The 17201-nt window shown below is 42.7% G+C and overlaps 1 protein-coding gene across 1 annotated transcript in view; it reads left to right on the top strand.

Moving 5' to 3' along the window:
- The window catches only part of SLCO3A1 (solute carrier organic anion transporter family member 3A1), a 148093-nt gene extending 131286 nt beyond the window's left edge, over positions 1-16807 (top strand). The window contains exons 9-10 of the mRNA XM_074880359.1: positions 3066-3130; positions 7605-16807. Coding sequence (XP_074736460.1) covers positions 3066-3130; positions 7605-7984 — 445 coding nt within the window. The 3' untranslated portion in view covers positions 7985-16807. The remainder of the gene's footprint in view (positions 1-3065; positions 3131-7604) is intronic.
- The last annotated feature ends 394 nt before the right edge of the window (positions 16808-17201 follow it).

Genomic DNA, 17201 nt, shown 5'->3' with positions numbered 1-17201 from the left:
CTGGGGACTGCTCTTGGGGTGGGAGCAGGGCTGGGGGGGTCCATGGGGTACTGCTGGGAGCTGCAGGGAGCTGAGGGTCCTGCACAGCTCCTGGCCTCTGCCTTTTTGGCTGCATATCAGTGACTTTGGCTTAAATGGAGGTTCAGTTCATTAGAAAATCCTCCTTTGACTAAACACTCCCTGGTGGAGAAACCTTTAAAGAGCTGCCCATATTTTCAAAAGACTTTGAACCTCCTCAGCAAATGAGGAACTATGGGCACAGGCTTTCTCGTACATTACTGCCTTTACATGCAGGCAGGAGTTGGGAACTTGAAATCCCAAGGAGTTTTGCCTGAATTTCAGCCCCACTGTTTCAGTGTTAATTAAATCATTTTCTCTCTAAGCCAGTATCTCACTTGGTAGCACCTAGTTCATCTGTGGCATGGCCCCACCGACTTCAGTGCCTACAGTACTGACCTGCTAGAGAGAATACAGGAATTGCTCAAGTACAGCTTTGGTAAAATGGGAGTGAGGAGGGACTGGGCTTGCAAACAGAGAAGATCCCTGCAGGGGTGCTGCAAAGAAAAGGTGGCAGGCTTGTTATTACCAAGGCTGGGATTAGCATGGAAAGGGAAATACATACATGCAGTTTCCAGTCCAGGTAGTAAGGACATTACAACTGCATCAGGAAAGGGGCGGAATTGCAATCCCATGTTCTCAGTGCATAATGGCTTAATAAGATACCTTTAGAGATGGCTTGGAGATCGTAGAAACCATGGAAAAATGAAAGGCTAGCTTTGGTCAGTACTCTCCTGGCTGGGGGTTAATTTCTTTCACTCTGGACCAAGTCCAAGAACAGAAGGAACTTGAAAGTCTGAAGGACATCTCTGAGTTGAACCAATATGAATAGGTGAGCAAAAGTAGCTTATTCAAATAGCTGTCCTTGTGTTATTTCCAGATACATGGAACACTTCACTTATGATATATGTATATATCTAAGCTCACGTTTATCCAGAATTACTTATCTGTCCAGGCTGTCACTTGCTGAGAATAATAACCAGAGGCATAAATAGCAGATCCATTCTGCTGCCTGGAAAATTTCAATAAAATTCAATCAATAAGGTCTGTATTAGAAACACACTCTTGAGTGGATCTTGGACAGAACAGCTCTGTGAGGGCATGTCTTCCTGCAGGACACAAAATGAGATATTCCACCTACTAGTTCGTTTCTCTCTTTGCATCTACAGTAGCTAAAGGGAAATCAGATTTCTCGTGATAAATATTGTGGCAAAAGTAATTTGAAGTTTGAAGAGTTCTTTGTTCAAGGGAACTGCCAGCACTGGTAGGATCCTGAATGGAGACATCTTCGTCTCGACTTCAAATGAGATAAGCTAGTCACCAACCAGGAAGAAGAGTACAAGGGAATGAGAAAAGTGAAGGGAATATTAAAACTATTCAGCTCACAGCTGTAGGAAATAAACAATTCACACATCCGAATTAGTAACTACGCTCCCCTCAGAATCACTGATAGCTACTAAAATGTATGGAGGAGAGCTCTTAGCATATAACACCTCTTGCTCTCTTGCAACTGCCATCTTGGATTGCTAAAAGAAAGTTTTGGTCTTTGAGTGTGTCCCTGGCAGTGACAAATGGTATTGGCAACTCCTATGGATAATTTAAAAATGAACTTCAGGGTCTACAAATTAGATATCTTGTCTAGGCAAGTCATTTGTTCAGTGCTGTAGTCAGTGAGAAAAGGAGATGTGTCCAGGTGGCAACTTTCAGTCTGCCCTGAGGTATGGGGATTGACTTTGGTCTTAAATACAAAAAGGTGGACTGGTGGACACCACCACTGATTAAAAACCCACTGTGAATATTTCACATGGTAATCTATTTTTTCCATAAAATAAACTTTAATACTCAGTTTCCTTCATTTCCCACCCTACTGCAGAATCCTATTTGAGCCAAGGCATTAACCACAGGAACATTTTTCCAAGGTTAGATGCTTCATGGCATAAAGGCTTTATATTAAGCCTGGGCGTCTGCCTGAAAACTCTGTGGAAATTCAGTCAGAGGTCACAGGCTTCATGCAGGAATCATGGTACAATGTTACATGGCCAGTGTAATGTGTGAGATGAGGGCAGGTGATCAAAATGGTCTTCTCAGCTTAAAACCTGTTGCTCTTTCTTGTTATTTTATTGGTGTTGTCTGATGGCCCTCCAGGACCACCACTGCCACCATGGGTGCCACCAGCAGCACTGCCTGCAGACCTCTGTAAGGAGCTAATGGAAGAGGCAGCTTAGGCCTTTAAAGTTCCCCTGTGTGATGAATCTAGTCATATGGGGATCACTGCCTTGCTTTCCCAGACTTTATATACTGTGGGAAATAAAATGCAGTTATAAGACTTAAGACCAAATTAATGTTTTCTGAAATTCCAAAGGTTTTGCTGAGCCTACCCCAAGAGGATGACTTCAGCCAGTAGCGTCCTTGAGCTAAGCAAATTAGAAAGCCATGTATTATTTTTTAAAACACCTTTGAAGGGTAACACTAATGTGATAGAGTGGGTTGTGTTTGTAGCAAAAGGCAGGACAACCGTTGTCTTACCAGCATAAAAAAAATTCACATGCTTAACTAAACTAGACTTCTTGAGCATGTCCTCACTGGGGAGGCTTGATTTAACAGGCTGAACGAACCTTTTGGTCCGTCATCCTCCCTTCTCTCTCTTGTTCCAATACTCTGGGAACAAAAAGTTTTTTCTCCCACCAATTCTCAACATCTGGAGCCTTGAAAGCACGATGGGGAGCTTGTAAATGGTGATGTACTGGGATGGGAATTTCATTTTTCCTCATCCAACTACAAGATTAGCTGTTGTTATTAATGACTTAGCTAAATTCCTGAACTTATCACCAATGCAATTACTTTTGGGGCTGTAGGCAGTTCGGGCGAAGGGAGAAGAAAAACCCCATTAATGACTTTTTGAAGAGGTGGTGGTGGCATCCTGGCTGACAGCACAGAATGGCCACAGGGTGTGTTAATCAAAGCAGAACAAGAATCAATTTCACTCTCTCCCTCACTCCTCCCTACAGAACCGTGAGCCCCGAACTCAAGTCCTACGCTTTGGGGGTGCTTTTCCTGCTGCTCCGTTTGCTAGGTAGGTACAAAAATTTCATGTCCTTCTCTCCCATCCCCTCCTCCCTCATGGAAAATCATATTTTTAACATGCAAATGTTGATTTCTACTCTGTGCAATGCTGTGGCTGTCATGAGTGGGGTCTGACACAACAGGGTCTGAGCCCTCTCTGTGAAGGATATCACATCAAGGCTCCTGAAGGCACTTTTCCTGCCATTTGAATTGTGCTAATGGAAGAAAATGTGGTGTTGCATGAGAAATGACCATTTCTGCCATGGTCCCACGCAACCAGTTACTCTTCTATAGCTGTTATTAACATGTCAGCAGCTTGCAAAATTACTGCTGTATTGCATATTGCTGAAGTAGAGGGATATGTATTTTCATCCTCCTTTGAGGGACAGGACCTGTGTTACATGGTGTGTTTTTCCCTTCCTTCAGGTCTCTCAGAAAGGGAAACAGTGAAATGAGGCAGGCTGAGTGCTTGTATCCTCCTGTGGGTTAATATCCCATTAAAATGCATATGGCTGTTCCTCTGGACCGGCATGTCCTTCTCCTGTATGAATTAAAAGGAACACACTGGGCTGTTATTCAACTGCATCTTGTTTCTGGGTAGTAGGGTTTTTTCCCCCTTTGAAGAGATGGCTTTTATTTTAAAGCTCCTATATTTCAGCTCATTAATCTCAGTGATTCAGGGTAAAGTCCTCTCTGATCCATCATTGTGTGGGTCCATCTCATGCACAGGGTTTCCGTGTCTTGTGAAGGTGGAATTTACTTTTTTTAGCAGGGCACAGGCAGTACCTTCCCTGCATGCCTCCCTCCCAGTCTAAAAGGAATGAGCTGGAGAGTAAAATGCCATCTCCTAGACTGCAGCAAGGCACTAGGAAGTAGGGGACCAAAGATCCAAAAGTACCATGCATTGCTTTGAATAAGTCACCTCATTTATTTGCTTTTTTTTGGTAACACCTTATTCCCCATTAGCTGAAAGGGACATGGTGGTCCCAGACCAGTTTGCAATAAAGCCAATTAGATTTTCATTGCTTTTGGTGAAGTAACTGCGGTCATACAGAGAGCTCCATCAAGTGATCTTATCCAGAGCTCAGATAGCTCAGGGGGAAGCTTCTGGGTTGACTTGGGTCAGCTCTGGTTCAAGACTTGCAAAGAAAGCATTTTCTTTAGCTGTCGGGGCTGCTCTGAGGTTTCGGCCTGTCTTCAGCTCTTGTTGGCTGAATGCAGTGTCAGCAGTCAAGTCTGCGAGGAGGATGGCTGTGGGCTGTTGTTTCCAAAGGGAAAAGTACTTAAGGGGAGATGTTTTCCCTCTTTTCTCCTTTCCTTTTAAAAGAGAGAAACCTCCTGAGATAGTGGCATCTTGAATTCCTTCAAAACCAGGCTCAGACGTGTATGCTTAAGTTGAACAAATTTTTTTTTTCTTCCAAAAAGTAAGCCATAGTAAGAATTTAAACTCAAATCTTTATATGTTGCTTTGTCACTAAGGAATTCCCATGAAATAAGACAATACATCCTGATGCATATCAGCAATGCAGCTTGAAACCCATAGAAAATGAAGAGAAAGATACTTTTCAATATGAGCAAGGGTATCCAAATTTTGCCCTTAACAACCTGAGGTTTGAGAATAGCTTTACTGATTTATTTTAAAAGCTTTTCTGTTCACCTTTAAGCTTTGACTTAAGGAGAGAGTGATAATAGCTGCTTCTTGAACCAAAGGAGAGTATTAAATATAGGAGGTATGAGACCCGGAGGTGCAATCATAGCTAATAGATTTCAGTAAGACAGAAGCAGCTTTTTTTATACAGCCCTACAGTTTCTTCAATGAAATATATATATATAGCACAAATTTTTGCAACACTTTGCAGTAAGAGGTAAGACATGATTGAATCTCTTTAATATTGACTGTAATAACATGAAACAAGACTGAATTCTCCCGGTATCCTCCTGGATGTATTATCTTATTCCACAGGAATTCTGCTTTGAGAAGGGCAGTGTAACAGTGTCTTCATCTGTAAGTGTTACTGCAGTTTCTCAGAGAAGAGAGTAAAGCAATGCTGTTGGAGCCAAAGGTTTGCAATGGAAATGTCTGGAATGGCAAAGAGTTTTAGACTTGTGAGATCCCAGACACATCCTTTCTGGGTGGTGTTCACCATGCATCCTAGCAATGCCTCCACTTACCAGGGCATCTCCTTTTGTTTTACCTACAAGCCCATGTTGCTTGCCTCTCTTCTTCCAACATGACAAAAACACAGTGATTCTCTCCCAAAGGACTTTTCAATCTGCAGTGCAGCCTTTCAACTCTCATGTCTCAGAGGGTCTAGGCACTGAGTTGTTCCTGTGAGTCTCTTGTCCTCTTCTGGTAAAAATGACCTGAAACTGGTTCCTAAAAGTTTTTCATGTATTTCTCTTTAAGGTTTCCACATCCATGCCTGCACCCGCATAGCTGTAGCTTTGGAGTTCAATGAAACAAGTCCTTCCTCAAGTCTTATGAGGAACAATTTCCAGACCAAATTATCTTGAAAACCTGGAAAGCCAGTTGAAGCCAGCAGATGGGGATGATAGCGCTCTCTGAAGTTCAGCCTATACATCTCCAAAGCTTTGTATCAACATCTCTCAGCATGTTAACAAGTAGGGGATCACGCCTCAAAATTATGATCCAAATGTAGTTTTCACTTAGTCCTGAAAGCGTGTGGCTCCTGTTTGGTCACTGCACATCTGGATATTACCCCCTTAAGTGACATCCAGCGCCAAGTGCAGCACTGGGCACACAAACTGCATTCAGCAGCACAGTCTTTTTGCTTGTTTCTGGCAGAAGCCCAGCTGAATTTTTAAATTCCAAATTGAGTGTGTGGTTGTCCACAGGTTTCAGAAAAAAAAAAAAAGCACCTTTTAACTTAGAAGCAGAATCAGCCCAGTCTGCAATTTCCAGTCATTGAAATGACAAACGGGGGGCTGGTGCTGACATTTTTTCCAGAACATAAGCAGGTTTTTAGATGTGATGACTGGAACTAGTGTTTCTAACAAAAAGATTGTCTTGCTTTTCTATCACCTGTTTTTATTTACTACATCTGTGCTATTAATGACTGGTTAAAATAAGTACCAAAAGCCCATATAGCCTTTCTTAACTCCTGAATTTATTAACATATAAGGAAGATCAAACAAAATCTGCAGAGCACTAGTCAACAACAAAATAAAATAAAGACATCTCAGTTACCACAGGGAACAGTGAAGACAACCAATTTATTTGTAGTCTTAGGATATGTGTCATGAATGTCACTGTTTTGTTCATGGCAAGCTGAGGGAAGATACCTTTTTTTAAGCCTGGAAATCCAGGTTAATGATGAAACCGGATCCAAGATAAAACGCTTTCCTGTCTAGAAACTGCAGTTGTTGTGTCTGTTTGTCTACAGGTGTATTTATAGAGTCTCAGGTAGCACAGCACCTACAAATGGAGTGACTGTTGAGGGTGTGTTGTGCCCACCTGCTCTTTGGTTTCAACGGATACAATGCTCTCCTTTGCTTGCTGTTTTAACACAGAGCAGTGACTTTATCGATCAGGGATTTTTCCAGGGTTTATCCGCTTCCAGCCTCCCCCCATAAATATAACAGAAGGAAGAGAAACGGTTTACATTATGTAGAACATCCACATTTTCTTCTGAGTGCTGCACATTCGGTGCACGTTTGCTGGCTGGGGAGTGCAAAGCTGGAACGTGGATGTCCTAACCACCATCGGGGTAATGTGAGACAGGGGGCCTCTACCATGTCCCTGTAGGATGCGGAAAAGTAGAGAAGAAAAACATTGCCTTTATTAGTTAAATGAGATTGGAGTGATTACTTTGCTTTAAGATTGCAGCTCTGCTTCAAACTATGATTGAGAAACACTCGTCAGTAGTTAGCTGCTGTGGCTGTGGGAGAATCCTGCTGTGATATTTCATTTAATGGTGCACTGAAATTTTCACTTCTTTTCAGATTTAATCTTTGGCATCTGTTAGAGGCCATTGTTTATTTTCCTTAGACTTGGAGAAAAACTTCTGTCAGGGAAAGGTCCAAAACTAGACCTCAGCACCTCAGCTGATTTCAGGCTCTGAACTATAGGCTATGACATCCTTCAGGTGAACACCCCGCAGTGCAGAATTACCAATATCTGAACAGAGAGCAAGCTGAAAGGCTGTCCTCTTCCTCTTGCATTTACCCCTCCACTCAGTCTCATTAGGCAAAGGAGAATCTTAATAAAAGCCACTTAAACTTGAGTAAAATCCTTCCTGCATGTTGATAGCAGCAGGAATCTCTTCCATAGACGCTGAGTCCAAGCTAAAAACTCATCCACAGACTTTGTTTACGTTGATTTAGAACTTAAAAAATTAGAATCACAGGCTGCAGCTGGGACTATTAACCTCGATAAAGTATCCTCTTTCCATTCACTGCAATCATGTCTTCTCTCTTTATCGTAAGGATCATAAAAGCATGATTTGTCTCTCTTATTTTGACAGGTTTTATCCCACCTCCGCTGATCTTTGGGGCTGGAATTGACTCCACGTGTCTGTTCTGGAGCACGTTCTGTGGCGAGCAAGGAGCCTGCGCGCTGTATGACAACGTGGTCTATAGATACCTGTATGTTAGTATTGCTATAGCCCTGAAGTCATTTGCATTCATCTTATATACAACCACCTGGCAGTGCTTGAGGAAAAACTATAAAAGATACATCAAGAACCACGAAGGTGGTCTCAGCACTAGTGAGTTTTTTGCCTCTACTCTCACCCTAGACAATCTGGGGCGGGACTCGGTGCCCCAAAATCAATCACATAGGACAAAATTTATCTATAACCTTGAAGATCATGAGTGGTGTGAAAATATGGAGTCTGTTTTATAGTGACTGTGGAGGGGTGAACTATATTAATATAATACAAGGGTCCTTTTTAATAAAAACAAGAAGAGAGCACGAATGAAGAAACACAACTGCAAAACACAACGGCAACACAGGAAACTTTTGTCTTTTTCTCAAAGTCAGACCCAGCCAGGATTCTTGAGAACATCATCTTTTAATGGAATCACTTGTGACACCCCGCGGGGTGATGGAGAAAGCAGGGAGCCGCTGTGGCTGGGTACCAGCCCCTTTGATGACAGTATGGGCCTCCAAGAAGGGCGTCTGCGGAGGTTCATCGGAGAGCTCACCAAACAGACAGGCTTGGGCATGAGACATAGAGAAGGTGATAACAGCAATGCTGGAATAGGTGTTTGTGGTTGCAAACGGGGTCCCAGGGATACGTGGAGCCCTGCAGCGTGGGCTGAAGGGTTAGCCGGTCTGGGTGCTGTTCAAACCCCCTGCGTCTGTGATGGCAAAGAGGGAGCAGTGCTGGAGTTGTTCCACCAGTCACACTCTGTCACCAGCCACAAGGCCATGATAAATACCTTGAAAGCTGCTGGAAACCATCCAGGTGGCGAGCAATGCTGTCAGAGGTATCCGAGTCCTTCCAGCCGAGGCTTATTCGCAGATTGCAGCTTTGTGGTTGTCTGTGAATAGCTGTGCTCAGATCTCTCAAACCCAGTAAAGTTCAAGACATTTGCTCACACTTGCCAAACGTGCTGTCATTTTTAAAGGGGGATGAATTCCAAATACTTGTCTGTGTAGCCCTCTAATAAGATTTTTTTAAAAAATTATTTTCAAATCTATGTTAACCCTTAAATCGCTGACACTTTTCCATAGGGAGGATTTATTTATGCTAGTTTGGGGGAAGGATCCTGTTTAATTCACCCAAACATAACGTGACTCAAGGGGTTTCTTTAATCCTCTGCAGTTTTTATCCATACGCCTTCATTCTAATATGCTACCAAGCCAATGAAGACACGTAACATGTTTTTAAAAATGAGAACGAATGCACTGTGTCTCTATAAAAACAATTGTCAGTTGGAGAATTATAGATAATATGATGATTTACATAATATAGTTTTTTCATATTCTATGTGACTCAGTGAATACACACACATATATATATGGAGAGGCTGTTTATGTTCTCTCCAGTTTTTAAAGATATATATATATAATTTGCAATCTAGAAATTGTGTGGTGGATGTTTTCTTTAAAGTAAGTGTGTGTGTGTGTGCGTGTGTGTGTGTGTGTACAAGATGAAAGGAATACTGACCTTAATCCTGCAACACTCACAATTGATTTTTTGGTTTTTTTACCTGAGAAATTCCACTGACTTCAGTGGAAGCCATGTGAGGAAGGTGGAATAATCTCCCCTCCTGGAGGCCACGTTTTGCCCTTAGATGTGCAAATAGTGTTCCTATGGAAGGCTAGGTTATGGAAGCAGAGGCTGGCCAGCATTGAGCACCTCTGAAATTTTCATTCAAATCCTCAAGAGGTACCCGTGCAGGAGCAGATTTGGCTTTGCTTTTGCAATGCAGTCTTATCTAAGCCTGCAAAAATCATGGGGAAGCTTTCATCTGATTTCAAGAAGCATGGGGTCAGGCTTATTTTGCATGCATGGTTTTCTTTTCCAAAACATTCCTGCTGGGAAGCAATACAAATTGGTTTTGTTTGATGAGGTTTCCCCAGGAACCAGACCCATTTCCAATGGACTAAATGTCAGAAGGGTTTTAAGGGTTAGCATCATAATCAAAAAGCTCCTTTTTTTATTTGTATTTTGAAGCTGTTATGAACTTGCAGATGTTCAGAGAAGTAACCCAGCATGTTGAACCAAGTGCTGGATGTCACTTCCATGCAGCTGGCAGAGGGGCTGATCTTCCTCAAGTCCTTGTCCATTGCTGGCAGTGGACACCCCAGAGATGGCACAATTACAGAGGGTTGATAACTTGCCACTCATGTTCAATACCTTTTTAGCAGACTTTGCTCTTATCTAGGCATTGAAAGATGGGTGTGGGATATCAAACTGCTTCCACTTGACTGACTTTACATGTGTGTTTGTAATTTATGCACAGCATTATATGTTCAGCAACAATAAGGGCAAAAAAAAAAGGGTGTATCAAATAAACTCCACTGTGCCAAATACTTGACAGATTTTGTAACTGCAGATATTTGATTCTTGGTTTTCAGCCATGTTAAGAATCACTTGATTAATGAAGGAGTTTAAGGGAAAAAAAAAAGTTATCAAGCTATGCAGTGCCATTGTTATGTTGGGTGGTAAATGATGCTTTTTAGACCATTAGATTGGTTTAGTATATCCTGTCTGCTAAAATAGAGATACTGCATCCATAAAACAATGAATTTAAAAAAGGCACAGGATGCATAACTGTCTCATAAAATATGTATAATTGTCAAGTATAAGCCTTTGAAATCATTCTGTACAGTTCTCTTCATTCTGCAAATTTATTACTTAGACTGCTGTCTTTTCAAATGTTAGCTCATGATTTTATACTATACACACACACATTCAGACTCGAACACAAATGTCACAGAATAGACCCTTTATAAAAGCTGAATGCTTGAAATTCTGTAACCCCTTTCACAATTTCATTTTTTTCCCCTCTGAAAGTCTGAGGTGAAGGAGAATAGCTTGCTGACATGATGCAAAACGAACTTCTGGTGTTCAAGAGCTGTGGTTTGTCAGTACAGTCAGAAGTCCCCCTTGACCGGAGTTACAGAAACAGGATTCCAGGGCGGTTAATGTTTTCACTTTTGTTTCTTTTTTTTCATTTAATCTCTTCTCTTGGTATGTATGGGAGATACAGTTGAATGGGTTACTTACATTATTTTTAAGCTGTAACTTAAAATTCCTGCACGATTGTTATTTTATTTCTTTTGATAATGTGACTTCTGAAAAGCTCTCTCCCCATCCCACTCTTTTTTTTTTTTTAAGGATGCATCATTTGCCTGCATCATGAAGGGCTTTCCTGTCAGTGCTTTGGTACAGATTCAAGAGCAGAGCTTTAGTTTAAAGAAAACACACAGAGAAAAACCTTCATCCATCCCAGCAAGCTCTTTGGTTTTTTTTTCTGATTTCAAAACCACAAGCCAGTTTTGCCTGTGACCCAATTTTTGTTATAGAATAACAAATGAAGAGTCTCAGACATCCTCCCGCTTCTCAAACTGCAGTATGGGCCTTCGCCTGTCAGCACTTCACTTCCATCCCGCAACTGCCTTAACCGTGCAGGAAACTTAAGAACAAGGGTGGAGTTAGAAAAATGCCCATTCCTGGGAACAGAAACAGGGGCATGGTCTGAGCTGTGCAGTCCAGATCTAATGTTGGGAACCTTTTCTCCATATCCAGGAGCACTGAAATTCAGGGCTTTGTTGAGCCCTCAGTCTCAGCAGAAATGTTACTTTGACATTTCCAAGCACTGTGTTTCCTGCATGGCTGTCTGCTAAGGAATGGGAGGTTTGAAAAAATAAACTACTTGAGATTTAGCAGTCTCTATGGGATTGTCCAGTTGCCTTGCATGACTTCAGGTTGGGGTTTCCTTTCTCTTGCACAGATACCACCTTGGCATAGCCCCAGTGGAATCAAAAGGGGACCCCAATCTAAAATTGGTGCAGATGACGCTAGAAACAGTTTTTTTGCATCCCTGTTAACAAAGGGATGCATTTTCAGAACCTTCTTTTTTATACATATTGAAATGATACATTTTTCTGACTTTGCCCAGCACATCTTGGATGTATAGTGGGACCGAAAGGGCCATCACTTGAATTATCTAGACAAACCTTCCATTCCTTGGAAATTTGACTAATAGGAGCCTCACACTGCCATACCCCTGTGAGATGCACTGAACTATTCAGTACTGCTACTGTTAATCTCAGTTGGGTCTCACCTTGCTGGGAAGGTGAAAAGGGAAAGATGTAGAGAGGAATTAGCTTGAGTTAGCTATGCTTCAGAACGCTTCAGAATTGAACTGATGGTCTGCAGACATTTGGAAAGTGATTGGAGTATTTCCAAGTGGCTGAGATGCATTGTCATTTTTTTTTCTTGAAAAAAAAAAATTAAGAATTAAGGGACTGAATGAAATTTGGAGTCCCTCCTATCCCCATCAGAGTTTTATATTCATCACATTGCTGTTAGAGGCAATATACTTCAGGTTTACCTTTGTGTCTCAGTCAGACATGTATTTTTTTCTCAGTAAATGAGGTCCTGGGAGACAGAAAGGCAACTCCATCTCATGACCAGCAGTTTCACTCTGCAGCAAACCCAAGACAACCTGAAAGCTACAAGCACTGTGAAGCTTTAGCCCCCAAATCAGCGACAGCAGTTGCTGCTGTGTGAGTTTCTCACAGCTGGGTGTGTTGGGCTCAGTATTTTCTTAAGACTTGAACAATCTTGGTGTGAAGTTTGTTTTATTCTTGGCAGGTGACATGGGGAATGGTCAGTATTAAGGACATATGCAAATGCTTCACTGGACTGATGTGATAACAGCTTTTCCTTTATTCACAAGGATTTCCAGACTTATTCCCACTCTGCCTTTAGACACAGCCATGCTCATCTATCCCCCTCATTTCATGTGAACTATCTTTGCAGACAGAAGCAGGTTTGTTGTTGATCTCTCTCTAGATCTGCTTAATGCCTGGAAAGTTCAGAGGTTCTCTGTGCACAGGGCAGAGTGCCCCTGAATATAAGCAATAACACTGACCTGTTCCCACTTGCATTAGTTTTTGCTTTTCTTACCTAAATCTGAGTTCACCTCTCCCAACACCCCATGCTGCTGCTGTGACGTGCCTTTTTTGTTGGCAGCAACTCTAGGAGACTCTGAATATTCTCCTTTCCTTCCAACATGACACCCTCCTGTCCCTACAAGGCAGCCAAGATACAATTGGTGTGAATGTAGGCAGCAGTTTACTGAGACAGGCAATGATGTGATGGGAGCCTTTGGTATGAGCCAGGCTCAGCTTCGGTTATCTGGTGGTTGAGATTGATCCAAGGAGGAAAGGAACTACCAGGGCAGTGGCTGAGCCTCCCAGAGTCCCTGAATGGATTGTCCACCCTTCAGTGCTGCTGGATAGACCTGCCTGTCCTACCTTCCTGAGACCCACAGTTCGTGGGTATTTCTTCCAAACTGACCATCAGCTTCCTTTCTCCAGCCACAGTTCTTCCTTCCCCAGATGGCTCAGCTCTACCAAGTCAATACGAGATGTTCAAAGTTATTGAGTGGCATTTAAATTTGCCTGGGATGCCAGCAGGTCTCACTTAGTATTACATATGCTCAAAATATTATAGTTTGTTCTGCTTTTCTACACTAAATCTATTACTTCTAGGCTGCAAATTATGTTTTCTATCATTCCATTGACATTTCTAGCAATCCGAGTCTTAATACAATTGCTTTGCTGAAAAATGGCCTTTCAGCAGTTCTTAGACATTAGGTACTTCTTTATTAACTAGTGATGCCAAGTAAAATCTTTGGCCATTATCTGTTCCCTTAATCCTGTGGAGCAGAAGGAGACTCTGTCTCCTCACAGAATATGAACATGGACTGCTTTTCTTTCAGCTTCAGTCTTGGCACAGCTGCTTGGCTATGAGCACCCCTCAGTCCTGAAAGGACACAGGGGATTCAGGAGAAGTCACATGGACAGAGGAATCCCTTTAGATGGCTTCAAGAGTGGGACCACAGGATGTATGTAGCGTATATGCTGTTTGGCTTGTCAAAACCTTGCTTCAGTCTCTATTTGTTTGGTGAATGGAGTGACTCCAGGGATGGGGCCTTTGGGATACCATGAGTTTGTGATGTTTCCTCCACTTTCTTCAAATTAAGTGTGGCAGAGCAGAGTGTCACATCCTAGGAAGGAGAAGATTAGCAATACCCTAACAGTTTGTAGTGCTGGGCTTGTTCTACACAAAGTTGGTGTCTGCAAATGGCAGAAAGCAATAAGAAACTTGTCAAGTCCAACTCAGCAAATAATCTATAGCAACTTCATAAATGAATTTTCCCTTTTATTTCTTCCTTGTGAATTGCTGAGAAAACCAAGAAAATGCCTCCAGTGTATCTGCAAGGTCATTTCTGCATATCATCTATGGTCTGGAGGGGTTTGGAAAAGCTTTCTTATAATTCATACATGTCGGTTTGTTCTGACTGGACATAAAAATCATGGAGGGTATTTCTGCTCCCTGAGTTGCCTGGGCTGGAATTTTCTCATCAGTACAAATATTCAGTTCAAAAGTATGTGATTAGGAATTGAGTAAGTGGATCCTTGCTCAACGCCAGTGGGCAGAGCGCCACTGGACGTACACTGCTCCAGGACAGCCAAAGTGCTGGCTTCCAACTCACAATCCACTTTCCAGGAATATTCTCTCACAAATGCTTGAAATTCTCTGCCTCTCCCAGTGTTCCTACCAGTTAATGCATTCATTTGAGTAATTACTGAGAGCAAACATGAGGAGGGTATGAACCCAGACAAAACCAAATTGGTATTAAGGTGAAGCAGGTGGTGCGAATTTTATTTGCGATGTTTGCACAGCTCTTGGATCGGAAGCAAAAATCTCTTGGGAAACAGAGAGTCGCATATGGCCTAACATATCTTGGTTCTTCCCAGCTGAATTGCCAGTTGGTAGGACAGCAAAAGGCATCTTTCCCTGCCACGTATATCTGAGCCCTTCAAAACCCTTTTCCTTTGCAGTGTGGCATCGCACAAATATCAGTGCATTTACCCCTCAATGTAAACTGCATCTCAGTGCTATGTTTTTGGTGCCTCACAACTGTAACTGTGTCAACTTGAAGGGAAGAGGTGACCCCTGTTCTTCGCCCACGATGCTTTCTGCCTGATTGGAGGATGATGATCCCTCTTGAAGACTCATCAGCCATTTTCCTAAAGTCTTACGCGCAGTGGGACTAAAACTGTGCTCTGTTGATTGCAGGTGGCCTATAAGCTGTGCTCAGAGGTCTGTAGCCTGTCTACAGCCCCACATTGCCTTCACGATGTTTTCAGTGCAAAGCATGGTGATGAGGCTATGCATCACTGTCCCTGACAAATGTTAAGGGTTGCCAGCGGTCTGTGACCACCAAAGTTTGGGAGTCTCCATGTTAGCGCATGAAAGCAGCTCCCATCATCTACTGTTGGGAAGGAGCCATCTCAGAGCAGGGTGCAGTGGAAATCTGCAGCAGCGCTGGGATCCTGCAAAAGGGAGCTCTTGGTTCGCTTTGGTACCACGTCCGTGGGGAGGAGGGGTGGGGAGGGGAGCAGGGGAACAGCTGTGACCTTTTAAAACCCATAGTGCCTACCACTGCAAATGGAACGCTGTATTGTATTATATTATACATGACTACCGTGTAAATAAAGTACAATAAATGTGGTGTTCGTTAGGATTTTGATACAAGTCAAATGCAGTCTGCAGAAATACTTTTTTTCCCTGCTGTATGTACTTATATCACATTCCAGGCGTGGGGACCTTTGTGGCTGTGTGAGCTAGAAATGCATAAATGGCATTAGATGGGAAATGTTTGCAATAAGAAACTGTTAAAATTCCCTTTGCCCTGTATAGATGAGACACAAGCACCATATGAAAACCAGCCAGAGTGGAGGCAGCTTAAATATGCAGGAGAGCAGCTCTTGACTTGACATGATCTGTAAGCAGAAGCGACAGTGCTGCCCAGCCAGTCCTTGGCCATGCTTCATTCACGATGGGGGGAGAGCAAAGTTTTAGTTTGGCTGGTTTATCTTTGCTTGTTTTCCTGATGCAGAGGTTGATCAGGAGCATATGCCTTGCCTGTGAAACCTGGTTATTCTCCACCCTTGAGATCCCTTAGCAGCAGCAAACTTGAGAGCTTAAAATTCAAAGCAGATTGGGAAAGAACTTCTGTTCTTAAATCAACCAGCTGGCCCTTCTGTGGCTCTGACACACATTGAGGGGCTTTTTTTTTTTGGCTAATAAGAATATTAGGAACTTACTTTGTTCCTTAACTCACTCCTTTCTCCATCCTCATGTTTCTCCATGGTGTAATAACAGAATTAACACATTTCAGGGAGACAGGTTTGCCAGGTGCCCTCCAAATCCTGATACATCTCTTAACTAGGCTCTTGGTGAGAGTTTTCTCCAGTCTTCAGAAGCTCAGGAATTCTCCGGCAAGTGTTTGCGGCTGGTGTGTGGATGTAATCTTCTATTGGTGTGTGGAGGGTGCTTCCACATTGATTGTCTCTTTGGAGGAACAAGACCACCCCATGTGGTTTGTCACACCTATGGCTTGAAACTCTCCCACAGAGCTCTGTGCAGGGCCCACAATATTGGAGGAGTATCCACCTGCCTCTGTACCAGACCAGTCAGTGATATTTGTCCCTCATGTCATTGCTGTTCTTCATAGTCACCTGGGCAGAGCAGCATTTGTGGGTGGTTGTATGTGAAGAAGGATGTCTCCACAGATGGTCTGTAGCAGCGTGCATGGCACCTGGATGAGCCCAGGTACCTCTACCCTGCCTGGGGCTGTAGGTTGGTCTTTTCCTACAGTGCCCAAGGGAAAGTGGTGCTCGGAAAGGTCTTTGAAGTGTGCAGGTTTGACTGCTGGTAATTTTGCAGATGCTTAACAGCACTTCCAAAATAAACCAAAACCTGGTTTGGAAAAGGAAATGTTTCACTGTACAATTGATTTAAAAAAAAAAAAAAAAAAAGGAAAGAGAAACCACATGCTCGATATATTTTGAGTACTGTGTTCTGTATTTTTGCAGCTTATATTTTCCAGATGAGCAGTTTAGAAATATGTGATGTGAAATACATACTGTAAGTTTGCTGTAAATGATATTAAAAACACTATTTTCATTCTTCTCCTGTCTCACTGGATGATCTCTTTGGTTCTGCCAGCTTGACTGGCTGGGCTGGTACTCTGTCTCTCCCAGAAAGCTTTCAGTTTCAGTAAAAGCAGAGTTGAGACTTTGGGTTGGAGATTTGACGTTGAGGTTGAAAGTTTGCTAGAAATGGCAGTGGGGCTGAACGTGTTCCTGTGCGTATGCAGTGCCTTCAGAGGAGAGGTCCGGGGGAAGAAGTGGTTGTGACAGAGAAGGTAAGGCAGATTTTTGGAAGGGGATAGATGAAGTTCAATTAATGCTTGTAGAAAAGGAGAGGGAGAATGAGGGCATCTAGATGGTTGCAGAATGGGGGAACTTGAACACCTGGAGGACAGTAAGATGAGGAGGACCTCAGAGGGAGCATGAGTTGAGC

This window comes from Strix uralensis, chromosome 11 (genome assembly GCF_047716275.1).
Source record: "Strix uralensis isolate ZFMK-TIS-50842 chromosome 11, bStrUra1, whole genome shotgun sequence".
In the NCBI taxonomy this organism is placed as follows: Eukaryota; Metazoa; Chordata; class Aves; order Strigiformes; family Strigidae; genus Strix; species Strix uralensis.
The sequence above is the reverse complement of the archived record's forward strand: the minus strand, read 5'-3'. Positions and strand labels throughout refer to the sequence as shown.